This window comes from Manis javanica, chromosome 5 (assembly GCF_040802235.1).
Source record: "Manis javanica isolate MJ-LG chromosome 5, MJ_LKY, whole genome shotgun sequence".
Lineage (NCBI taxonomy): Eukaryota > Metazoa > Chordata > Mammalia > Pholidota > Manidae > Manis > Manis javanica.
The window spans coordinates 112,831,492-112,858,495 of NC_133160.1; the positions used below are offsets into that span (position 1 = coordinate 112,831,492).

Genomic DNA, 27,004 nt, shown 5'->3' on the forward strand with positions numbered 1-27,004 from the left:
CCATAATACCCACTATTTTTAAGTGTACAATTTAGTGGTTTTTAGCATATTCGCAAGGCTGAGCAACTACCACCACTATCTAATTCTAGAACATTTTCACCATCTTCCTCCAAACACTCACATACATACTAGCAGTCACTTCCATTCCCCACTCCCACCAGCCCCTGGCAACTCCTAATCTACTGTCTGTCTCTCTACCTCTGCCTGTGAATCCATAGGATGTTTTTTGTTGTTGTTCAGAGGTTGATAGCTGTTTTGGTTTCCTCTTTTTGCTTTTATAAAGAGAAAAGGTTATGCTTTTTGCTTGCAACAAAACCTAAGTAAAGCCTCTCCCTACCCAGCCTCTCTCCTGCCCTTGGGGGTGCTGGAGGGCAGGAGCTGGCATTCTGTGTGTGGAGCTTCCTCAGAGCCAGAGAGGAAGGGCACTCAGGAACAGAGTTCAACTTTGTTATGCAAAAAATAAAATAAACTCAACATGCCCGCTATACAGATGGGAGCCACAAGGTACCACCTCTGATTTGGGGCCACCTCTGACAGATGACATTCATATGCAAATTGGAATTCTTACATTATGGACATTCATATAAGTGGAATGATACAATATATGGCCTTTGCGTCAGGCTTCTTTTGTTCAGGAAACCAAAAACTCATCCATGTTGTAGCATGTATCCACACTTCATTCCTTTTTATGGCTGAGTAATATTCCATAGTGTGGATATATTGCACTTTGTCCATTCATCAGTTGATGGATATTTGGGTTGTTTGTACTTTTTGGCTATTAATGCTGCTGTGAACATTTATGTACAGGATTTTGTATGAACATTGAATATATGCCTTGGAGTGGAATTCTCTTGGGTATGTAAATAGTGGAATTCTGGGTGATATGGTCATTCTGTGTTTAACTTCTTGAGGAACTGCCAAACCATTTCCCATAGCGGCAGCACCATTTTTTTTTACGGAGACCCCAGTTTCTCCACATCCTCATCTAAGCTTGTGAATCTTCCTTTTTTTAATTGCCATCCTGTTGTGTGTTTGTGGTTTTTGATTTGCATTTCCCTAATGGATAATGATGGTAAGCATCTTTTCATATACTCATTGGCCATTTGAATATTTTCTTTGGAGAAATGTCTCTCCAGATCCTTTGTCTGTTATTTAATTAACCTCATCCTTTTTAACACCATAAAAGTAATAATATGGTTAATACCGTGTTTAGCAAAATGGTCACTCTATCTCCTAGCTCTGGTGCAGTTTCATGTAGCAGTTAGGCCCACTAGGTCAGTTTCATGAAGATTAAATTTGTCATCATACCAGTTAGGGTTCTCCAGAGAAACGGAATCAGTGGGAGATACCTATCTGTATCTATCTTTTAAGGAATCGGTTTATGCAGTTGTGGGAGCTGACAAATCTGAAATCCATAGAACAGGCTGGCAGGCTGGAAACTCAGGCAGAATTTTTGTGTTGCAGCCTTGAGAATTCTTTTTTCTCCAGGAAACCTCAGATTTTGTTTTTAAAGCTTTCAACTGATTGGAGGAGCCTCACCCACATTATCAGTGGTAATCTCTTTTACTTAAAGTCAACTGGTTGCAAATGTTAATCACATCTGAAAAATACAGCAACATTTAGACTAGTGTTGGACCAAACTGAGCACCGTAGCCTAGCCAAGCTGACACAGAAAATTAACCATCACAGTTATTTAAATGATCCATATTCACTTATTTTCAGAGAAATGGGACTGATGATGGAGACTATGTTTTTCTGACTGGAAAAGACAATTACCTTAACTTTTCAAAGATTGTGGAATGGAATGGAAAAACGTAAGTCTAATGATTTAACAGTGTAATTATTTTTTAAAATTTCATCTAAACTGAATGTCCATTTATGCAATATTTCAAAAAAACTTTAGCACCCTCATTTTTTGGATGAAAAATCTATAAATATGTAAACTGTCTTTATAATTACTGTTTAGTGAGTCAAGATTGGGGCAGTGCACTTTACAAAGTAAGTACTAGTGATTTGTGGATTTATCATGGATAGGCATGAATTACAAGCCAGAAAAAATGTCACAATTCCACTTAGTCATTGAAAAATTGTGCAACTGCAGGACAAATACTTTGCAAACCACTACTTGTTTTCTGGGGAGGGAAGAGGTTCTCTTTTTAACATAGTATAGTGACTCTGGATTTTGGTGGTATTTTTCCCTAAAGATGAAGTACATTTGAGTTCAGTATTACAGCATTTCAAAATATTTCAAAAAATTTTATTTCAATATAACTTAAATAAACTACTAAAGGAGCTGGGGCAGCTTGCAATAAAGCTACATTTAAGACAAGATAATTTTGTTTTAAGTCAGGAAAATTGGAAACCTTGGAGAGAAAGTCTTCAGTCTCTGACGTAACAGAAGTTCTGTTCTTGAGCATTAAATTTACTTCTAAGCTTGGTAAACTTTCTTAGGCTTTGCATATTTTAAACTGATGTAGAAGAGAGGGGAGCTCTCTGTACTATCTTCACAACTTCTCTGTAAATCTCAAGTAAATGAAAAATCGATTTAAATTTTAAGAAGCCCTTGTATCCATGTACATAAACGTATACTGGTGCATACATGTGCATATGTGCACCCCCTACACCAAAATATATAAGAGCCTGAAAGAATATATAAGAAACTGTTAACACCCTCTGGAGGGGGAGTTGGATGATTGGGGCACTGGGCACAGGGGAAATTTGCTTGTAAACAGGATATAGCTGGATTTTGTTTTAAATACAATCTGTTACTTTCTTTCCAGACTTTTGATAGGAGATTTTGATCTTCTTCTGTACATATTATAATACTGATGTCTTTATGGTATAATGATATATTGCTTAATATATTTGGACTTTTTTCTAGTTTGCGTCTATTCTATCCTAAGATTTTTATGATTTATGTTTAACAATATTTTCCTAACCAAAATTGAAAAGCTGTCTCTTCTCCTTCTGAACAAGACAAAAACTTTAGCCATTTCTTAACATACACACATACACACACACATCTTCCGTACTATTCTTGTCGACAGCTTGTGTTACCTTCTCAGGAAGCCAAAGTTCCTTGTTTCTATCGCTTACAAGCAAATTACAAGCAAATGAAGTAAAAAGTTCATTGTTTCTATCGTTAGATACTTCCTAAGTGTATCAACTTATTCTACTAATTTTCCCCCTTATTAGGTGTGGTTTCCTTCTTCTGGAGATAATCCCTTGGTATAGGGCTTCTCACCCAGAGGCAGTGCTGCACACCCAGGAGACATTGGCTTCGTCTGGGCACATCTCTGCTCGTCATGGCTGCAGGGGTGGGGGCGGGTGTATGCTGGAGCCTACTGGGCAGAGACCAGGGATGCCTGTACACAACACACCCCCACAGAGAATCATCAGGCTCAAATGTTAATTGGTCAAGAAACCCTGCTTTAGTAGTTCTTTCAGTAATGACTGTGGGTGGCAAATTTTCCTAGGTTTCACACATTTCAAAATATCTACATTTCACTCAGTTTAAAATTATTTATTTGGGTATAGAATTCTGAGTTGACAGCTCAAAATTATGAATATATTACTCCGTTGATTTTCAATGTCTTTTTCCTTGGCCTTTGGCAGTTTTACTACAATATATCCAGAATTGAATTTATTTTGACTTATCCTATTTGGCCCTTGGGGTATACTTTCAATGCAAGGCCTGATATTTTTCTTACATTTTGGAAAACTTTAGCCATTATCCTTTAATTTACTGCTTCTCTATTATTTTCTCTATTCTCAACTCCTCCCACACCCCACAGAAAGCTGTTCAACATTTATTGAAGCCTCTTTCTCTACTCTCTGTATCTTAGTCCTTTAATTTTTAATTTTTCTGAGCTTACATTTGTGTAAATTCCTTAGGACCATCTTCCATTTAACCAATTCTCTCTCCATTACATGTAGTCTAGAGTTTTATATATATTTTTTCTTTCAGAAACTGTTGTAATTCCCAAGATTTCTGTTACTCCTTTTTTGGATCACTCTAGTCTTGTCTGATTCTTTCCCCTGTATTTTTAAAAATAATATACCAGCCATTTCTAAGGATGTTATTCTTTCATTTGTCTCTTTGAAGATACTAAACATTTTATATAAAATGTTGCCAAATTGTTCAATTATTTTCACTTCTTCTAAAAAAGTAAATTCATCTTCTCATTGTTGATTTTGTTGCCTGTCTCTTAGCATAGTTTCTTTCATTAAAAAAAAAATGTAAAGTTCCAGAATTATTTTAGTTGGGAAGTGAGTCTATTATATCTGTGTCTGTGTGTCTGTCCTTGTAGCCCTCCCTGTGTAGCAGTTTTGCAGCTGCCTCCATGTAGCCCACCTGGAGCCCCCAGTTGAAAACAAGTATACATGGGTAGGCCTCCTCCCCCACATCCCTGGGGGTCATCACAGACTCAGCCAAAGAGTTAGCAGGCATCATGACTCAGAATCTGTTCGTGAGGCCGTGTCTGGGGCTCCGTGCCTCCCCTGACACATAATTCATACATGTCTTACTCTAGACAGCAGGTGGAAGCTACTTTCTTTGGCCCATGCCTGCTAGTCCCTGATTTCAAGTGCTTGGTGGACCATGTTTAATGCTTATTAACCTCAGGAGCTCAGTTCTTCTTGTTCCAGATCTGCAATTGTGTGGGCCAATAGCTTTAGCCTGGCTCATCACTGCATTTATCATCTTTTCACTGTCTAAGGAGATGTATGTTGGTGTTGAGAATAGTGTAGACCTTCTAAATGTTCTCTTCTTGTATTATTGTCAATGAATGTTCCGTATTTTTACTTCAGAGAGGATTCAATTCATAAACTTGGAGTGCCATCATGACCAGAAGTCAGCAGGATTACTATCCATTGCCCATTCTTTCTTTTTTTTTTTTTTGCATTGTGTACCATTATTTTTAAAATTGATTTTTAAAAAAACCCCACTATCTCAACTGCTTTTTTTTAGTTAAGTATGAAGTTGATTTGATATTATTGCTTTCTTGTGATACAGGAGAGGTCCTCTGTTAATTTTGGAACAGAGAACTATCCAGAGCTCGTTGATCAGCAGGCTGGCTCTGAACAAGGCTATTGTTAATGATAAATTTGATCTCTGCTTTAAGAAAATTACTATTTAGTAGAGGTTATTTCTAAACCTCTGTCTAGGGTACTCTTTTTGCAGGAATGAAAGAGGGATTTTTGGCTATTGCCTCTATCAGAATTGATCCAGGGATCAGGTACCCACTTTCCCCGCTCTGAATCCAACCCCTAACCAGTATCAGCCTTGTGTCTGCATGTGAGTAAGATTCTGTGTATAGCCAGTTCCCATTTAAGTCTTAAAAGTCCTGACTATTTAAAAAAATCTACAATCAAATTCAGTCATCTTGACTTTTCCTTGTACTTATCAATTACAGGTCACTTGACTGGTGGACAACAGACAGGTGCAATATGATTAATGGAACAGATGGAGATTCTTTTCACCCATTAATAAGCAAAGACGAAGTCCTTTATATTTTCCCATCTGATTTTTGCAGGTAAGAACTTTAAAATAAATTCTTTGCAATACCACCAAAAATGTGAGGAATATAAGTAGCTACACTCATTGGGCATGGATATTTATGTTTAATCAGTGATGAATGCTGAAGGCATATTGCAAGACAATGTAACGTCTTTACATTTCAGCATGCACTCTGGAGCCTGGCTGCCTTGGTTTGGTTTGAATACTGGCCCTGACACTTTTGAAGGGCCGTTTGGCAGTGTTTCATAAAGCCAAAGACATGCAAACTCTGTAATGCTGCACTTTTCTTCTGTGTAGATTCCTGGCCTGAAAAAGTCTTGTGGTATATACAGAAAATTTCACTGCGACATTGTTTGTAATAGTGAAAAATTAGAAGCAATCTAAGTGCCTATTAAAAGGACAGTTTAAGTAAATTGTGGTGTATTCATATGATGGAGTATCATATAGGACTTAAAATACAAGAACCAGAGCTATGTGCATTAGTGTAATCAATCAATAATGTAAAGTTGAATGAAGAAGCAAATTACAGAAACAATATGATATACTCTTAACATAACATTTAAAAATAGCGAAACAGTGCCACCCATTCTTATGAGTCTTATGAATATGCACATGCGGAAACATATAAAGACCTGCATGGCAATAATAAACCCCAAACTGGGATAGTGGGTGCCTCTAGGAACGCAGAGAAGGATACACCCAGGAGTCTAATACAGACAGCTTCAGTGGTATCCATGCTATATTTTTTCATTTATCTGAGTGGTATTTGTTATAAAAGGTATTTATTGTAATGTTTTCTCTATTTTTCTGTTTGGCTTAAATAGTTCATTAAAAAAATGCTCTACCAGTGGGATGTGAATGGAAGGCAACTTCCATGTCATTCACAGTCCTTCAAGAGACAAAACCCACCTCTGGTTCAAAGATGAAAAGTGAGGCCCAGAAAGCAATTCCCCTCCACTTTCAAATGAAGGGCTGGAGGATCAGCTAAGACAATGTATGTGAAGGTGCTGTGTCTGTTACTCAGCTGCTAGGCAGAAATAAGGGTGCTTGGTATAGGGCTGCCAGGGTGGGCCACTGTCTGAAACTCAGTAAAGACTAAAGGTAGAATTATGTCACACTCCATTGAAATAAACAAGTAAGGCAATATATCGTAACTTCTTTATTTGGGGGAAATGGGTATCAAAGTACGTATCTCATCAAGTATCTGTCTAATGGGGCACTTTCAGGTCCTTAGGAATCTGCCAGGCCAAGCCCTTTGCCCCCTTTTCTGCCTTGCTTTGCCTGTGCTTCACCCCCGCTTCCCTTCCTTTGCTTCTGCTTCACCCTCACCGGCCTAGATGGCTCTTCTTTCTCTTCCAGTGAGTCTTCGTTCTTAGTGTCATCATCTTAATTTTCTACACACATTATATTTTCTTTTTCTTGGCCTTGTTTGAATATAACCACAGTTGGTACCTCTTAAATATCTTTCATTACAATTCATCTTCTACTGTATTAAACACTGAGTAGGTTGAGTGCCTTTCAAGCTTTTTTTGGCATCTTCATTTTCCCTTTACCCAGTAAGCTTTAGCCATGTTGTATCTGAGAACTGTTGCTAACTATGATTTGGGGCAGATTACACTGACTAGAGCCCACACTGACTTTTTATTCTTACTTCCTACCAGGTCCGTGTATATAACTTTCAGTGACTTTGACAGTGTAGAGGGACTGCCTGCCTTTCGCTATGAAGTGCCTAAAGAAATACTAGCCAATACCTCAGAAAATGCTGGCTTTTGTATACCTAAAGGAAACTGCCTGGGCTCAGGAGTTTTGAATATCAGCACCTGCAAGAATGGTAAGAGCTCAGAGGGGAAATGATTATAAGAGGCAGAATGGTTGCTCTTCAGCAAAGAATGTTATCTGCCCAAGTGAAAGAACAGTTCTGACTTTTCAGGAATGTTTTGTATATGGCTATAGAATGTCTGAAAAATCATTGGCTTTTTAAAAAATTGGGGTATAATTGACATATAACATATTAGCTTCAAGTGTACAACACAATGATTCAATATTGGTATATACTGCAAAGTATACCACAGTAAGTCTAATTACTGTCCATCACCATACATAGTTAAAAAATTTTTTTTTCTTATAATGAGGATTTTTGAGATCTACTCTTTTGGCAAATTTCAAGTATGCAATACAGTGTTATTAACTGCAGTCAACATGCTATACATTACATATCCAGGATTTGTTTATTTTATAACTGGAGGTTTCAGTCTTAAGATCACCTTCTCCCATTTTGCCTAACTCAACCTTCCTGCCTCTGGCAACCATTGATTTGCTCTTGCATGGTTTGTTGTTTTGTTATTTTTAATTCCTCATATAAGTGAGATCATAGGCATTTATCTTATTTTGTCTGACTTATTTCACTCAGCATAACTCCCTCAAGGTTCATCCATATCATCACAAATAGCAAGATTTCATTCCTTTTTATTGCTGAATAGCATTTCTGTGTGTGTGTGTGTGTGTGTGTGTGTGTGTGTCCATGTCCATTTATCCATTCATCCGTCAATGGACACAGGTTGTTTCCATATCTCAGCTGTTGAAAATAATGTTGCAGTGAACATAGGGGTGCATGTATCTTTTCAAATTTGTGTTTTTGTTTTCTTTGGATAAATACCCAAGAATTGCTGGATCATATGGTAATTCTATTTTTAAATTTTTGGAAAAACTCCATATACTGTTTTCCGTAGTGGCTGCACCAATTTATCTTCTCACCAGTGCATAAGGGGCCCCTTTTTAAATCATATCCTCCCAGTATTTGTTATTTCTTATCTTTTTGATATTAACCATTCTAAGAGGTGTGAGGTGATACCTCCTTGTGGTTTTGATTTGTATTTCCCTAATGATTAGTGATGTTGAACATCTTTTTCATGTACCTGTTCACCATCTGTATGACCTCTTTGGAAAAATGTCTTTTGGACCTTATGCCTATTTTTTAATCAGAGTATTTAGTGTTTTTTTTGCTGGGGCAGTTGCTACTGAGTTATGTAAGTTCTTTACGTATTTTTGATATTAGCTTTTTATCAGATATATGATTTGCAAATAATTTTCTCCCATTCAGTAAGTTGCCTTTTCATTTTGTGGATGATGTCATTTGCTGTGCAGAAACTTTTTCGTCTGATGGAGTCCCACTTATTTTTGCTTTTGTTGCCTTTGCTTTTGGAATCAGATCCAACACTCTTTGTAAAGACTGATGTCAAGGATCTTACTGTGTTTTCTACTAGGAGGCTAATGTTCTCAGGTCTTACGTTTAAGTCTTTAATCCATTTTGAGTTAATTTTTGTGTATGGTATAAGAAGGAGTTTCATTCTTTTGCATGTGGCTATCCAGTTTTCCCCAGTACCATATGTTGAAGAGACTGTCCATTCCTCATTATACAGTCTTGGCTCTTTTGTTGTAAATTAACTGGCCATATATGCATGAGTTTATTTCTGGGCATTCTATTCTGCTCCATTGATCTGTGAATCTGTTTTCTGCCAATACCTTACTGTTTTAATTCCTATAGCTTTGTAATATAGTTTGAAGTCAGGTTGCATGATGCTTCCAGCTTTCTTCACTTTTCTTCTTCTTTCTCAAGATTCTTTGGCTATTTGGGGTCTTTTGTTTCCACACAAATTTTAGGATTGTTTGTTCTGTTTCTGTGAAAAATACCATTGGAATCTTTTTAGGGGTTACATTGAATCTTTAGATTATTTTTGATAGTATAGATATTTTAATAACATTAATTCTTCCAATCCATGAGCATGGAATCTATTTCCATTTATTTGTGTCTTCAATTTCTTTCATCAATGTTTTATAGTGTTCAGTGTACAGGTCTTTAACCACCTTGGTTAAATTTATTCCCAAGTATTTTATTCTTTTTGGTACTATTGTAAATAGGATTTTCTTAATTTCTCTGATAGTTTATTAGTATATAGAAACAACTGATTTTTGTATATTGCTTTTGTATCTTACAAATCGACTGTATTAGTTTATTATTTCTAACAGTTTTCTGGTGGAATCTTTAGGGTTTTCTGTATATATAATGTGTCACCTGCAGATAGTGACAGCTTTACTTCTTTTCCAGTTTGGATGCCTTTTGCTTCTTTTTCTTGTCTAATTGCTCTATCTAGGTCTTCAATACTCTGTCAAATAAAAGCAGTGAGAATGGACATCCTTGTCTTGTTTCTCATTTTAGAGGTGAAGCTTCAGCTTTTCACTGTCAAGTATGATGTTAGCTGTGGTCTTGTCATATATGGCCTTTATTATGTTGAGTATGCTCCTCTCTACCCACTTGGTTGAGAGTTTTTATCAGAATGGGTGTTGAATTTTGTCAAATACTATTTCTGCATCTATTGAAATGATCATTTGATTTTTATCCTTTACTTTGGAATGCTTTGAAAGTGTTCCCTCCTTTTCAGTTTTTTGGGAGAGTTTGAGGATTGGTATTAATTCTTCTTTGACTGGTGGAATTCACCAGTGAAGCCATCTAGTTCTGGGATTGTGTTTGTTAGGAGGTTTTGGATTACTGACTCAATCTCCTTATTAGTAATTGGTCCAATCAGATTTTCTATTTCTTCATGATTCAGTCTTGGAAGGTTACATGTTTCTAGGAATACATTTCTTCTAGGTTGTCCAGTTTGTTTATAGTAGTTTCTTATAATCCTTTCTTTATCTGTGGTGTTGGTTGTAACTTCTCTTTCATTTCTGATTTTATTTATTTGAGCCCTCTGTTTTTCTTGGTGAGTCAAGCTAAAGGTTTGTCATTTTGTTTATCCTTTCAAAGGACCAACTGGTAGTTTCACTGATCTTTTCTATTGTCTTTTTAGTCTCCATTTCATTTGTTTTCACTCTGATCTTTGTTATTTCCTTTCTTCTACTAACTTTGGGCTTCATTTTTTCCTTCTTTTAATTAATTTCTAGTTTCATTATAGTCAGGAAAAAAATGCTTGTTATGATTTCAATCTTTTTAAATTTATTAAGACTTGTTTTGTGGCCTAACATATGATCTATCCTAAAGAATGTTCCTTGTGCACTTGGAAGAATGTATATTCCACTGCTTTTGGACAGAATGTTCCATACATATTTGTTAAGTCCATACGATCTAATGTGTCATTTAAGGCCAATGTTTCCGTATTGATTTTCTGTCTGGATGATCTTTATTGATGTAAGTGGGATATAAAAGTCCCCTACGACTATAGTTTTGCTGTCTATTTCTCCCTTTAGGTCTGTTAATATCTGCTGTATATATTTAGATGCTCCTGTGTTGGGTGCATAAATACTTACAAATGTTACATCCTCTTGTTGGGTTGACCCCTGTATGTATATATAATGCCCTTTTTTTGTCTCTTGTTAGTCTTTGTTTTAAAGTCTATTTTTTATGATGTAAGTATAGCTATCCAGCTTTCTTTTGGTTTCCACTCGCATGGAACATCTTTTTCCATTCCTTCACTTTCAGTCTGTGTCTTTATGTCTGAAGTAAGTCTGTCATTGGGAGCATGTAGATGGGTCTTGGTTTTTTATTTATTCAACCATTCTGTCTTTTGATTAGTACATTCAGTCCATTTACATTCATGGTAGTTATTCCTAGGCATGTACTTATTGCCATTTTATTCATTATTTTCTGGTTGTTTGTAGTTCCTCAATTCCTTTCTTTTCTTCTTGCTCTCTTCATTTGTACAAAGCTTTTTCCTGTGTTTTTTTCTGGGCAGTAGTTTAGAGGTCTTAATAGTAATAATGACTCATGTTTACACTGGTCGCTGTTTAGCTAGTCATGGTTCTAAATGGATTACATCATTAATAGATGTAAAGCATTAACTAATTTCATGGTCAAAACAATGCTAGGAGAGAAAGTGGAGAACTTCATAATAAAAAAAGTACATATCTTGGTAAAGATTCTACACAGTTTTATACCCTGACCACAAATTTCCCAGTATTTCTCAATGTCGGAGCACTCTTTATCATGAGTGAGCCACTGCTTTTCATGAATGAGGCAGAATTATCAGAAGATTCCACTTTGCAGTAGTCAAACCTCATGCTATAGTCCTTTTCCTCTTACTTATTATGTATTCCCAGATGTGAACTGAAAAATTAAACTCACCAGATTATTATCTAAAAGCATTTTAGATTCCCCAGAGGAACATTTGGGGTAGTGGGATGAGTGAGTGTTCTGGAGTCAGACAGATCTGGGTTTGAATCCTACTCTGCAGGACTCAAGCAGACAAAAGCATTTTCTTCATCTTGAAGACTAATTTTAACAGTCATATGTCGCATAGTTATTCACAGTAGCCTTGTTAGATAGACATCCAGTGGCCTCTTTTTCTAATTGTGACCAGGGCCCAGAGAGGGAAAGTGATTTTATAAAGTCCTGTCTCTGATGGAACCCTATAGGAATTTAGAGTGCTCCCATATGGGTACTGCGACTCCTCTTAGGCTACAGTGCACCCTTAAAGTTTCTCTTGAGAAACTTTGTAATGCCCCTCTCTTGATTAAATTTTTTCTTTACTCCTGAATAAAGTGATGTACTAACTTTTTCCCCCTTATCTAACTGGTTTGAAAATGTCCTTTCAGTGTAAGTCTGAGGTCAGCAATATACCTCCCTACCCTTGTCTGATGGGTCAGTAGCTCCCAAACCTGGCCTTGCATCAGAATTATTGGGAAAATCATTAAAAATGTTATGGGACTCACAAACTTGGCCCTAGAATATTTTAAACATGAATTCCAGGTGATTCTCATGAAAATGGTGCCTAGGTATTTGGGAACTACTGTGCCAGGGAACATGGACTCTGTACCTGGAGGTAAGACCAAAGGGCATAGGAACAGGTTCCTGCTTCTGACTTTTCCTGCTTTCTTACCAAGTGAGTAGCCCTGAAATACTGCCCGGTTCCCTTGGCTCATGTGCCTCTGACTCAAGGCACAAATGTGGACATATTTTTCTTATTGTTTGTTAACATTCTGCTTCCTTAAGAAGTCGATAATCAGAATCAACAGAAGGATTCTGTTTTGCAGTAATCAAACCTCGTGCTGCAATCTTTTTCCCCTTGCCTCTTACGTATCCCCAGATGTGGACTGAGAAGTTAGAGTTGGGCAGACCTATTATTCTATTTGTTAACAAATTGGCCAAGTTGATTAAGGATGGCTCCAGTCATCAGTTTTCTCATGCATAAAATAGATCATTATAACTTCCTTGGGAGGTTGTCTGAAGGTTAAAGATAATGTATGTAAAGCACTCAGGACAATGGCCCTTATTAAGTCCTCAGTAAATCTTTTTTTTTTTCCTTTTTATTTTTTATTTTGGTATCATTAATCTACAATTACAGAAAGAACATTATGTTTACTAGGTTCCCCCCTTCACCAAGTCCCCCCCACATACCCCTTCACAGTCACTGTCCATCTGTGTAGTAAGATGCTGTAAAATCCCTACTTGTCTTCTCTGTGTTGCGCAGCCCTCCCCATGTCCTCCATGCACTATACATGCTAATCGTAATGCCCCCTTTCTTTTTCTCCGCCCTTATCCCTCCCTTCCCACCCATCATCCCCAGTCCTTTTCCCTTTGGTAACTATTAGTTCATTCTTGCGTTCTGCGATTCTGCTGCTGTTTTGTTCCTTCAGTTTTCCTTTGTTCTTATACTCCACATATGAGTGAAATCATTTTGTACTTGTCCTTCTCCGCTTGGCTTATTTCACTGAGCATAATACCCTCTAGCTCCATCCATGTTGTTGCGAATGGTAGGATCTGTGTTTTTCTTATGGCTGCGTAATATTCCATTGTGTATATGTACCACATCTTCTTTATCCATTCATCTACTGATGGACATTTAGGTTGCTTCCATATCTTGGCTATCGTAAACAGTGCAGCAATAAACATATGGGTGCATCAGTCTTTTTCAAACTGGAGTGCTGCATTCTTAGGGTAAATTCCTAGAAGTGGAATTCCTGGGTCAAATGGTATTTCTATTTTGAGCATTCTGAGGAACCTCCATACTGCTTTCCACAATGGTTGAACTAGTTTACATTCCCACCAGCAGTGTAGGAGGGTTCCCCTTCCTCCACAACCTCGCCAACATTTGTTGTTTGTCTTTTTGATGATGGCGATCCTTACTGGTGTGAAGTGATATCTCATTGTGGTTTTAATTTGCATTTCTCTGATGACTAGCGATGTGGAGCATCTTTTCATGTGCCTGTTGGCCATCTGGATTTCTTCTTTAGAAAACTGTCTATTCAGCTCCTCTGCCCATTTTTTAATTGGATTATTTGCTTTTTGTTTGTTGAGGCGTGTGAGCTTCTTATATATTTTGGATGTCAATCCTTTATCGGATCTGTCGTTTATGAATATATTCTTCCATACTGTAGGATACCTTTTTGTTCTATTGATGGTGTCCTTTGCTGTACAGAAGCTTTTTAGCTTGATATAGTCCCACTTGTTCATTTTTGCCTTTGTTTTCCTTGCCCGGGGAGATATGTTTATGAAGAAGTCACTCATGTTTATGTCCATGAGAGTTTTGGCTATGTTTTTTTCTAAGAGTTTTATGGTTTCATGACTTACATTCAGGTCTTTGATCCATTTTTAGTTTACTTTTGTGTATGGGGTTAGACAGTGATCCAGTTTCATTCTCTTACATGTAGCTGTCCAGTTTTGCCAGCACCATCTGTTGAAGAGACTGTCATTTCCCCATTGTATGTCCATGGCTCCTTTATCAAATATTAATTGGCCATATATGTTTGTGTTAATATCTGGAGTTTCTATTCTGTTCCACTGGTCTGTGGCTCTGTTCTTGTGCCGGTATCCAATTGTCTTGATTACTGTGGCTTTGTAGTAGAGCTTGAAGTTGGGGAGTGAGATCCCCCCCCCACTTCAATCTTCCTTCTCAGGATTGCTTTGGCTATTCGGGGTCTTTGACGGTTCCTAATGAATTTTTGAACTATTTGTTCCAGTTCATTGAAGAATGCTGTTGGTAATTTGATAGGGATTGCATCAAATCTGTATGTTGCTTTGGGCAGGATGGCCATTTTGACGATATTAATTCTTCCTAGCCAGGGATGAGTTTCCATTTGTTAGTGACCTCTTTAATTTCTCTTAAGAGTGTCTTGTAGTTTTCAGGGTATAGGTCTTTCACTTCCTTGGTTAGGTTTATTCCTAGGTATTTTATTCTTTTTGATGCTATTGTGAATGGAATTGTTTTCCTGATTTGTCTATTAGTTCATTGTTAGTGTATAGGAAAGCCACAGATTTCTGTGTGTTAATTTTTATCCTGCAACTTTGCTGAATTCCGATATTAGTTCTAGTAGTTTCACAGTGGAGTCTTTAGGAGTTTTTATGTACAATATCATGTCATCTGCAAATAGTGACAGTTTGACTTCTTTACCAATCTGGATTCCTTGTATTTCTTTGTTTTGTCTGATTGCCATGGCTAAGACCTCCAGTACCATGTTGAATAACAGTGGGGAGAGTGGGCATCCCTGTCTTGTTCCCCATCTCAGAGGTAAAGCTTTCAGCGTCTCGCTGTTCAGTATGATGTTAGCTGTGGGTTTGTCATATATGGCCTTTATTATGTTGAGGTACTTGCCCTCTATACCCATTTTGTTGAGAGTTTTTATCATGAATGGATGTTGAATTTTGTCGAATGCTTTTTCAGCATCTATGGAGATGATCATGTGGTTTTTGTCCTTTTTGTTGACGTGGTGGATGATGTTGATGGATTTTCTAATGTTGTACCATCCTTGCATCCCTGGGATGAATCCCACTTGGTCATGGTGTATGATCCTTTTGATGTATTTTTGAATTTGGTTTGCTAATATTTTGTTGATTATTTTTGCATCTACGTTCATCAGGGATATTGGTCTGTAGTTTTCTTTTTTGGTAGGGTCTTTGCCTGGTTTTGGTATTAGGGTGATGTTGGCTTCATAGAATGAGTTTGGGAGTATTCCCTCCTCTTCTATTTTTTGGAAAACTTTAAGGAGAATGGGTGTTATGTCTTCTCTGTATGTTTGATAAAATTCTGAGGTAAATCCATCTGGCCTGGGGGTTTTGTTCTTGGGTAGTTTTTTGATTACTGATTCAATTTCATTGCTGGTAATTGGTCTGTTTAGATTTTCTGTTTCTTTCTGGGTCAGTCTTGGAAGGTTGTATTTTTCTAAGAAGTTGTCCATTTCTCCTAGGTTTTCCAGCTTGTTAGCATATAGGTTTTCATAGTATTCTCTAAAAATTCTTTGTATATCTGTGGGGTCTGTCGTAATTTTTCCTTTCTCGTTTCTGATTCTGTTGATGTGTGTTGACTCTCTTTTTCTCTTAATAAGTCTGGCTAGAGGCTTATCTATTTTGTTTATTTTCTCAAAGAATCAGCTCTTGGTTTCATTGATTTTTTTTCTATTGTTTTATTCTTCTCAATTTTATTTATTTCTGCTCTGATCTTTATTATGTCCCTCCATCTGCTGACCTTAGGCCTCATTTGTTCTTCTTTTTCCAATTTCGATAATTGTGACATTAGACTATTCATTTGTGATTGTTCTTCCTTCTTTAAATATGCCTGGATTGCTATATACTTTCCTCTTAAGACTGCTTTTGCTGCGTCCCACAGAAGTTGGGGCTTTGTGTTATTGTTGTCATTTGTTTCCATATATTGCTGGATCTCCATTTTAATTTGGTCATTGATCCATTGATTATTTAGGAGCATGTTGTTAAGCCTCCATGTGTTTGTGAGCCTTTTTGCTTTCTTTGTACAATTTATTTCTAGTTTTATATCTTTGTAGTCTGAAAAGTTGGCTGGTAGGATTTCAATCTTTTGGAATTTACTGAGATTCTTTTTGTGGCCTAGTATGTGGTCTATTCTGGAGAATGTTCCATGTGCACTTGAGAAGAATGTGTATCCTGTTGCTTTTGGATGTAGAGTTCTATAGATGTCTATTAGGTCCATCTGTCTAGCGTGTTGTTCAGTGCCTCTGTGTCCTTACTTATTTTCTCTCTGGTGGGATCTGTCCTTTCTGGTGAGTGGTGTGTTGAAGTCTCCCAAAATGAATGCATTGCATTCTATTTCCTCTTTTAATTCTGTTAGTATTTGTTTCACATATATTGGTGCTACTGTATTGGGTGCATATATGTTTATAATGGTTATATCCTCTTGTTGGACTGAGCCCTTTATCATTATGTAATATCCTTCTTTATCTCTTGTTACTTTCTTTATTTTGAGGTCCATTTTGTCTGATACTAGTATTGCAACACCTGCTTTTTTCTCTCTGTTGTTTGCATGAAATATCTTTCTCTAACCCTTGACTTTTAATCTGTGCATGTCTTTGGGTTTGAGGTGAGTCTCTTGTAAGCAGCCTATAGATGGGTCTTGCTTTTTTTATCCATTCTATTACTCTGTGTCTTTTGATTGGTGCATTCAGTCCATTTACATTTAGGGTGATTATTGAAAGATATGTACTTTTTGCTATTGCAGGCTTTAGATTTGTGGTTGCCAAAGGTTCAAGGTTAGCTTGTTTACTACCTTGCTGTCTGACCTCACTTGCTTATTGAGCTGTTATAAACAGTCTGATGATTATTTTTTTCCCTTCTTTTTCCTCCTCCTCCATTCTTCATATGTTGGGTGTTTTGTTCTGTGCTCTTTTTAGGAGCGCTCCCATCTAGAGCAGTCCCTCTAAGATACCCTGTCTTCCTGTGATCTCTCGCCAGTGCTTTTATTGAATGATTTATCAAATCATATTTTGCCATAGTTTCCCAGGTTTGTTTAGTTCTACCTGTATCTCTCATGACCTGGCTGCAGAAAGCCTCAGTACATCTTTAAAATATATTTTAAAGGTCACTGTAGATAACAAAGAAGGGAATATGGCTCTGTATCTGACAGGTGATGTGTATCTTGAGCCATGGCTAGTGGATATGTAAGCGAACCTAAATTGTTTGCCAATAAGCTAATTTCCCCAAAAATATATTTCCCTGGCAGTAATTATTGGGTCCCTCTCTCCTTTTCAGCAGCAAAATCTAGGATAGGTTTCCTTTCATAACTTGTTTCTTACAGTGAATAGCAAAGGCAAAGAAAAAGAAAAATCCAGAGTCTCTCTGTGGGTAGACCTTGATCTAGGCAGAGGCTGGGGGCAGCATGACAGGCAAAGTTGTAAAAAATTCTGCATCCACATTTGCAGGAGAACAAAGCCTACCTTAGGGAGAACAATAAAAACAAAAAAACGGAAAAATAAGTCCCCCAAAAGTTCATTTACTGGTACAGATTTGTAGTTGGAGCAAGTGCTTTGAGATGAGACAGCCCTCACTCAATTTGAATTCTGCCCCTATCACCTGGAAGCTGGATGTCCTAGGGTAAATTTTGTAACTTCTTTGATCCTCACTTTTCTCAAATGCAAAATGAAGATAATAGTTCTAATTTCATAGGGTTGCTGGGAACATTAATTAAACTAATGTGAATAAAGCATTTATATTTTATAGATTCAGTAAATGTTTGTTGAAAAATTAATAATTTACCCAAGACTTGAATAAATATTGTAGAATAAAATAATGTGGGGCTAATTGAGATGTCAGAAAAATGAAGTAGAAATCCCAAATCCAGACTAGGAGGTACAGAATGCAATTTTAGCCTGTCTCACTCCCCCAAGTCTGCTTTTGTATAGCTTTCCTCCTCCACCTGCCTTAGGAACCAGGTGTGTGTTTGGGAACTTATATTCAGCTAGCTAGACTTGAACCGCATCATTCATTTCTGTCTTCCTTAAAATGCAGGCGCGCCTATTGTGATATCTTTCCCGCACTTCTACCAAGCAGATGAGAGATTTGTTTCTGCCATAAAAGGCATGCATCCAAATAAAGAATATCATGAGTCATTTGTGGACATCAATCCTGTGAGTATAAGTGTCCTCCTGGTAAAAACAGCCTACATTTTATCCTGTCTCTCTGCACATGTTCACTGAGCACTCTTAATAATACTGTCTTCCGTTCATATGCATATTCAAGTGAAGAAAACTCAGCTCAGTGCACATGAACATGTGGTCTCATAGTCCTGTAATTTGAAAGCTTAATTCTATGACTCCAATATGCAGAAATAAAACAGCAAATATGCTTTAACAAAAAAATCACCAGTGAAAGTTCCATCACTGAACACAAGTGAGACTGGATTTAGGTAACCTGGTCAGTTCTCTGTTGCCAGCATTCCTGAACGCATATACATTTCTCCCACTGGGACATAGATCAGTAAGGTTGTAGACATGCCTCTGTCTACTGCCAGGAGTGTTTTAGTTGAATTTGAATATATGCATTAGTGTCACTTACTTTTGGTAGTCCTCTTTCTACAGATACTTTTGAGAATTTATTGTATTACTACTTTAAAAAGCATCAGATGTATAATACTTTAAGCCTGTATTCAAAGAGAAAAACTAAAACTATGTCAGCAGTATATGAATATCATTTCACAATGAGAGTTTCTCACTGTAGGAACTGAATTAAAGGTCAGATACCTTCATTCTTGGGATTTTGAACACATGGAACATTGTTTTAGCAGAGCAGTTTGTGGGTACTTCACTCTTAGCTACATTCATTGCATTTGTATCTGAGAAATCAACAGTCTTATCTTTTTGTGAGTAAGACCAGGTGTGGTTTTCTCCCTTTTCCCTCCTGGCCCTCTGGTCAATTCCTTTTCATCAACCTCCCTCTTGGCCAGTGCTTGTCCCCAAGGGCTAGGTGTGGTCCCATAACCTTAGTGCAGAGGCAGGGCGCACAGCAGGAAGGCAACCACCGCAGCTGCCTCTCCTGGCTCCTGGCTGGGTCCTGACCATACGTGGGTACATTCTCTGGCCCTGACCGCCATCCTCCTCGTAGCTCTCCGGATGGCCAGACCTGATAGGTATCTGTTGCATCTCCCTCCTGACAGGGTCCTTCCTCTAGGGCCTTGCTATTCAGAATGGCAGGATCCTAGGTGCTTGTTAGCTGATGCCCAGCCCCAGGTCTCTTCACAGACCTGTTGAATCAGAATCAGCATTCTAACAAGGGCCCCAAGAACTCCTGTGCATATGAAAGTCCTCATCTGTTCTGGGGTGAGTTCTCCCTTGCTCACTTTTCCTATCAAGCAGGGCAGTGACCACCCTGTTTATCAGAACCACACAGCAGTGGTGCCCTGTTGAAAAAAATTAGGTTTGTGGTTTTAACAAATCTAGTTTTTTCCCCTTCTCTGATTTGCAGTTGACTGGAGTTATCCTAAGAGCAGCCAAGAGGATCCAAATCAATGTTTATGTCAAAAAATTAGACGACTTTATGTAAGTTTTGCTTCTTTCTACAGCATCAATAGGTAATTTTACTACATTGACTTTCTGGGGGTTTGATGTCAGGAGGAATACACCCCACTGTGTCTGCCCCTCTCTTCCCTTCAGGATTGAACACAGGGGCTAGGGACACTGACTCCTCATGCAGTCAAAAATCCACATGTAACTTTTGACTCCCCCCAAACCTTAACTACTAATAATCTACTAGTTCACCAGAAACCTTACTGATAACATAGTCAGTTAACACATATTTTGTATGTTATATGTATTGTTTACATTTTTCTCAACACAAATGGTACCATGTAGTCTGTGTGTGCATAAATTTTGATAAATTTTAACTTTTTGAATAGATCTATGTGTATTTTATGGTTAATTGACAAAATAAACTAGTATCTACATATATTTCATGCATTCATGACATACCTAATTTTTTCTTAATTTTTTCAATATTTCTAGGCTAACTGGGTCATCCATAAGTTTTTTCAAATTGTCTCTAATTTCCAAAAAATTTTAGAATTCAAGCCCATACTGTTGAAATCCATCATTCACAGGTCAGCTGTATTAACTATAGACCCCATGCTGCACATTACATCCTTGTGACTTACTTTTTTTAAAACTAGGAGTTTATACCTTTTGACCCCCTCATCCATTTTGCCTGCTCTCTCCTGCCCCACCTCTAGTGTCCACCAATCTATTCTCTGTATCTGTGAGTTTGTTTTAGGGGGACTTCTGGAGGGCAGCTTTTGTTTTTTATAAGTAAAGTAAAAATCATACAGTATTTGTCTTCCCTGACTTATTTCACTTAGCCTGATACCCTCAGGGTCCATCCTTGAGTCACAAGTGGCAGGACTTCATTCATTTTTATGGCTGAATAATATTCCATTGTGCATGTATGTGTGTGCGTGTATGCCACATTTTCTTTACCATTCATCCATTGACAGACACTTAGGATGTTTCCTAATTTTGGTTATTGTAAATAATACTACAATGAAGATGGGGTGCATCTATCTTTTCAAATTTTTCAAATTAGTGCTTTTATTTTCTTTGGATAAATACTCAAAAGTGAAATTGCTCAATCATGTAGTAGTTCTGTTGTTAATTTTTTGAGGTACCTCCATACTGTTTTCCATAGTGGCTGCACTAATTTACATGCCCAACAACAGTGTACAAGGGTTCCCTTTTCTCCATATCCTCCCAAATACTTGCTATTTCTTGTCTTTTTGATAATAGCCATTCTAACAGGTGTGAGGCGATATCTTATTGTGGTTTTGACTTATTGTCTTTTGTCTTTGTAGTGAGACAAGAAACATCAGAACCCTGGTTTTCCCAGTGATGTATTTCAATGAGGTAAGTTCTGCGAGGGAACCATGGGTGTGTTTTATCTTTGGAAGCTTGGGAAACTTCCATTATGATGTCTAGTATTGTAGCTATATGTAATTTAAGATGTGAGAACAGGGAAGGAGTGGTTTCTAAAAACCTAGTTGTCCTCATAAAATTTCTTTTTATATGTTTACATGAAGCCACCTGTGTCTTAGATTTGAAAATGACAGAAATTTCCCTTCTAAGGAACATTTGAGTGAAACTACCTTCTGTGAAGCTGGTTATGTAAGAAATAAAATGCAAAGGTAAATGAAGCAATGGCAGATGCTACTGACACAGAATACGTAGCTAACACACAGTTAGATGTCCAATTAAAATTTTCTTTGCCTCCCTTCCATCTTCAAAACTCTGCCAGTTTATAACATATAATCAGTTTGCCATTCATTAGTTGAGGGGGAGAAAAAGAGTAAAATTGAAATGATTTGCAACATTACGTGAAGATTTTGTAGAACGTGGTTAAAGAAATGATTAAATAAACCGGAATACATGCACATTCATTTTAGTGATACATGGTTGTCATATCCTTCATCAAGGCAGAGATTTTCCTACTTTGTAGTAAACAAACCTATATCATGAATTATAGGACACAGATTCTATCTTCTTTCAAATAAAAGGACTTCCCCTGAAGAAATATTTCTGTCACAGTGTACCCACAGAACTTTTATCCCTAAACGTTAGATACAAATTGAAGTTTTATAAATAAAAGCATATTCTGAAAGCTCAGAAAACACACACCATTTAAGACACCCTGGAGAAATTCTTTTCTGAATCACATACCATGTTTACTCTAGTTCCATCTCCAGTTTCCCTTTCTCTTCCACCCAGTTTTGAGAGGGAAAATAGAGTGTATTTCCCCCCAGAATAAATTCTCAATTGTCGGGCTTCTGTTGTTAATAGCACCTTTTTTTAAGAGTTTTTATTATTTTTCTCTCTTCCCTAAAAATAGTGTTCTTTGTAGGAAATTTAATGACAGACTAGCAAGAAAAGGGAAAATTAAGATCACTTTTCACAAAACCTGAGTTAGACTGCGTAGCACAGGAGCTCAGCTCCTGGCAGGTTCACACTGGATTCGCTGAGACCGAAAAATGACAACAGAGCATTAGATCAAGGACTCAGACCAAGTTTTATTCTCCTGGTGGCAGGTGGAGCACTGGAATCACATCTGCTCAAAAGTAGCTGGCACTCATCTTTTTACAACTGCATAGACAATAGTGGCTCACTGCCAGCAAGTATGTAAGCATGCACCTGCATGGAGGGCCACAGTGCTGTGTAAGCATGAGGTAGCATAATGTGTGTGCAGTGGGTCAGGCAAACATCCTGGCAATAGTGACTCCATTTTCCGTACAGACTGATACATTGTTTTTGCTTTATTTTACTCAACAATATGTTGTAAAATGTTTTCCAATAGCAACTTTGTAAAAATAATTTAATGTTTTATACTTTGGAAAACTAACATGTACCTTTATAAACTCTTCGGAAATTTTTTAAAATTTAAAAATAAATCACTATATAAATATCAATCATTACACCATACACCTGAAGCTAATGTTATATGTCAATTACAACTCACTTTAAACTTTTGAAAAAATATTTTAAAAGTGTGTCATTGATAAGTCTGTCCCTCCAAGACCAGTGCAGTTGACATCTGCTTATGTTGCCTCTTCCTATTTTTCTGGTTTTGATATTACATAGTTGAGACTCTACTGTAGGTACACTTTATATCCTCTTTTGCATTTGGCTTTATATTGGTAGCTACTTTTATAAACTTTTGAAGGGTTTGTGATTATAGTTCTCAAACAAGGCTTTTATTGCTTCATGGGAGAAATGCAGACCCTATTTGCCAATATATAGGACCCATTTGCAGTTGCTCCTGGGTCATCCTTGTTGTTGTTTGTGGAGAAGGGCATGAAAGCAGGGCTTTTAGAAAATGAAGAAGGGCCCTGTTCTGCCAGTCTGTGTTCATAGTTGTGGTCTATTAAAGTCCCCTCCACTCCAACTTTTGCTTTGCTGTTTTGTTAAATACTAGATTGAGTCCAAGGAATGAGGGAATAAAACCTTGTGTTTTTGATTCCTCCCAGAAAGAACTTCACTTTTCTCTACTCTAGAAAAATAAAACATTATCCCTCCAAGTGACCTTGGAGACTACTACCCCACCTCCTCTTTTCAGAGAAGACTCTGACAGGCCTTCACCAGTTCTTGGAAGAACCAGCCCTAGAACTCCCATCTTCTGCGCCAGGCTGAAGTTAGGGTGAATCTGCACTGTTTAGCCTGAATTAAGCCCAGAGTCCCATTTGGGACTCATCATAGGGAAGTACGCACTCCAGATACCTCACCCATGACAGTTTCAGAGAATAATACCTTTGTTCCATATATAGAAAGTGTTATTCTAGAACATATCCGTGGTTCTCTGCCCCCTGGAATTCTGGTTAGCCTTAAGATTTCCCTAAACACTTTCCATTGAAACCTCTGGTTTTGATTACTAGAGATGTAACCAGGGAGGAAATTATACTTTCCACATATCATTTTTGGAATGTTTCATTCATTCATTCATTCATTCAATCAGTCGACATTAATTCAGCACCTTTTGTGTGCAGGGTGCTATCCCCACTGTTGAGATGACTGAGATAAAAGTCTTGCCCTCAGGGACCCTACAGTCATGAGGAGACCAACAAGTAGACAAAACACAGAGTGCGTAGACGGTGAAGGAGGATTTAGTGAGATGGAAGCACAATAACGGGGTCTTTACCAGGCCTGGGGTGGCCAGAGCAAACTTCTGGTGGGAATTTATGCTGACGTGGGTTTTGAAGGATGAGTTGGAAATGTCTGATACTAAACAAAAGATGGTATCACAATTATTTCTAAATACTTTCCTCCTCTTTTTTCCAACCAATTTTGAAAGTAAAACATGTCTTTGGGAGGGAAGGGAAGCTGTCAATGAATAAATGCCCCCTCTGGTTAACAATTTATAAATGGATTTTCAGTATCTCTGGTTTGCCAACATAAGGACATACCCAAATTATGTTTAATGATTTGGAAGAAAGATACAGCAAAAAACTTTATACTCCTGGTAATTTAGTAATCAAGAGAATACTATTTTCTTGTCCTTCAGAGTGTTCTCATTGATAAAGAGACTGCAGGTCGACTGAAGACTGTGATTAACACTACTTTGATCATCACCAACATACCATACATTGTCATGGCGCTGGGTGTGCTCTTTGGTTTGATCTTCACCTGGCTTGCATGTAAAGGACAGGGATCCATGGATGAGGTGAGCAGTGGCTGGAGGAACTTCTCCCTTAGTGGGTAACTCTACCTGAGAAATTCAACTGTGCTTCCTTGAAGGGCTGTCAGCTGGCTCCTTAGGGTGGATTCTGAGGTTTTATGCTGGGCTTAGTGATTTCATGGTTATATTACTGCTGGACCAAATGAGAAGCAGGGGAAGTATGGCAAAGAAATGGTACTGTCCAGACTGAGGGGGCTCTCTGGTAGGCATGTAATCCCTGTAAGCTTTATGTCTTTACAAATAACCTGAAAGGAGAATAAGAGTATATAACAGCTAAGCACCTGGGCTTTGGTGTCAGACTGCCTGGGTTCAAATCCCAGTTTGGCCAATTAATAACTATGGGAACTTAGAAGCTGTGCCTCGGTTTCTTCATCTGTAAAATGTGTAATAATAGAGCCTACATTAGGAGTTTCTCTTGAAGATTAGATGATATAGTAAGCATAAAGCACTTGGCTCAGTGTTAGCATTTAGTAAGAACTCAACAAACATTAGTTCCATGATAACATAGTTCCAAGGTTACAGAGGAAGGCAGCCAGAAGCCTGCTTGGAAAGAATCCCCGATACATCAGAAGATATCTGCCATTGAGTCATCACTGTGTAATAAATGACTGGTGCAGGAGAGATGCACTTTCATGGAGGGATGGGAAAAACCCCAAGTGGGTGGGATAAGCAGACTTAGATTGGACTCCCTAAGTGACTGGCAGGCCAACCTAGGGGTCAGCACGTCTTCCCTGTAGGAGCCTTTCTTGAGCTCTTATCAGCTTCCCTTTTTCCAACAGTCTTTTTTTCTTCTCCTAGCCTCCTCAGCTAAGTGTCTGAGGCAAATGTGAGTTAGTAAATAAAGTAGGCTGAAACCGTCTGAATAATAGCTCAGACTTTCCTGTCTTCCATGTTCTTCCATTATGTCTGTCATGCCTATCATATTAGCATGAAGTAGGTGTGAGGCAACTATTTTGCCATTCCTACCTATGGATCTCCCAGCCTAATGTACAGTCTCTGAGAGTTTCTTAAGCACAGGTGAAAGCCCATTTAAATTTACTATTGCTCCTACAATTAACTACCTTCACATATTCAACAAGCAAACAATTATTGAGTACTCACTACCTCTGAGACACTGTCCTCTGGTAGGTTTCAAAGCAGGAAGGAGTCAAATTCAATAGAGTATGGTGAGGCTTATCCACATCTGTGTACAGTGTCTGGGTCAACACAGGGCAGGGTACTGCTCTGGAATCAGGGGCAGGGTCTGGCCTCCTCAAGAAGGTAAAAGCTGATTATTAAAGAGCAAGCAGCAGCAGGCTGGGAGAAGGGAGGTGAATGGGACTATGCCTTCTTCCTATCAGTTTCTTCCACCTTCCTCCACCACGCCTCCCCCAACTTTTCATATCCCAGGAGAAGTTTCTGATGCAAATACCTAACTTCCTGTCCTGTCTCTCCGAGTCTCAGGGGACTGCAGATGAAAGAGCACCCCTCATACGAACCTAACCATGGCCTGAGCTTGGGATAGGAGCCGGGTGAGCTGTCCTGACCCAGACCACACACACGTGGGAAACCACCATCCTTACAGGCTTGCCTGCTGTAGGGAGGAGGGAGAAGACCCAGTACTGGCAAGTGAGGAGAGCATCCGGCAGGAAGTCAAAGAACAGGCTGACATGGTTGGCTATTAGGCTTTATAAAATCCTGTGGTCCTTGACAAACTGTTTTGATTTTCATGTCCCTAGCAAGTATTTAATAAACTCCTGTATTGTAATTTTCTTGTTGGGTGCTGGTAGCTCCAGAATTTTATGACTACTGTTGTGGTTATAATGTCCCTGCATTACTTGTTAACACTATTTGGTCTGATCTTACTGAGTGTGCTTCATTCACCAAACTTTGGGCTCCAAATACATAAATACTATTTTATGTTGTATTCGTCCATTTATTTCAGCCCCAACACAGAATAAATGAGTTCAGAACCCAGAGTAAGATGGTAGCCTCATTCATTACAGCTTTCAAATGCATCTAATTTCCTCTTTTAAAAAGTAACATACTGCATGTCATGCCAATTTTCAGGTCATAATTCCTCCAGGAAATTATTTAGTCTTTCAACTACTTTCATACTGGCTAGGTATCAAGCAGGAACGAGTTAGAACAAGTTAGATGGGGCTATCCATGAGTTGTTAGTGATGAGCACCTGCAGATTTGTTACTTGTACTTTTGTGAATTGAGAAAACGCTTAAATAATGTTAGGTCAGGTGCAGATACTTCATATAGAGTGAAACTAAATGCTAGTTAGGACATTTGTGAATAGTTTATTTTTTTAGCAAAAATCTTGATGTGGAAAGGTGCATCTATGTAATCAGTAACTACTATTTTTTTCGTTACCCTTGTCAACTATGATTCTATTAATTACAGTACTGTTGAATGATTACTTATAAAATGGCTTATGAATATAGGAAATCCGTTCATCTACAGCCTAAGTTACACATAAATTTCAGGAAGTCTGACTAACACTAAAGAGACATTTCTTCTGGGGCAGTCTTCTTGATAATTGAAATTGTTTTTATGAGTTG

The 27,004-nt window shown here is 37.9% G+C and overlaps 1 protein-coding gene across 1 annotated transcript in view; it reads left to right on the forward strand.

Annotated features, from left to right (window-relative positions):
* Nucleotides 1–26,413, forward strand: part of SCARB2 (scavenger receptor class B member 2) — a 67,665-nt gene extending 41,252 nt beyond the window's left edge. Inside the window, exons 5-12 of the mRNA XM_017641294.3 lie at nt 1,723–1,814; nt 5,415–5,534; nt 7,180–7,349; nt 18,261–18,379; nt 19,713–19,786; nt 21,088–21,139; nt 24,282–24,440; nt 25,899–26,413. Coding sequence (XP_017496783.3) covers nt 1,723–1,814; nt 5,415–5,534; nt 7,180–7,349; nt 18,261–18,379; nt 19,713–19,786; nt 21,088–21,139; nt 24,282–24,440; nt 25,899–25,937 — 825 coding nt within the window. The 3' untranslated portion in view covers nt 25,938–26,413. The remainder of the gene's footprint in view (nt 1–1,722; nt 1,815–5,414; nt 5,535–7,179; nt 7,350–18,260; nt 18,380–19,712; nt 19,787–21,087; nt 21,140–24,281; nt 24,441–25,898) is intronic.
* The last annotated feature ends 591 nt before the right edge of the window (nt 26,414–27,004 follow it).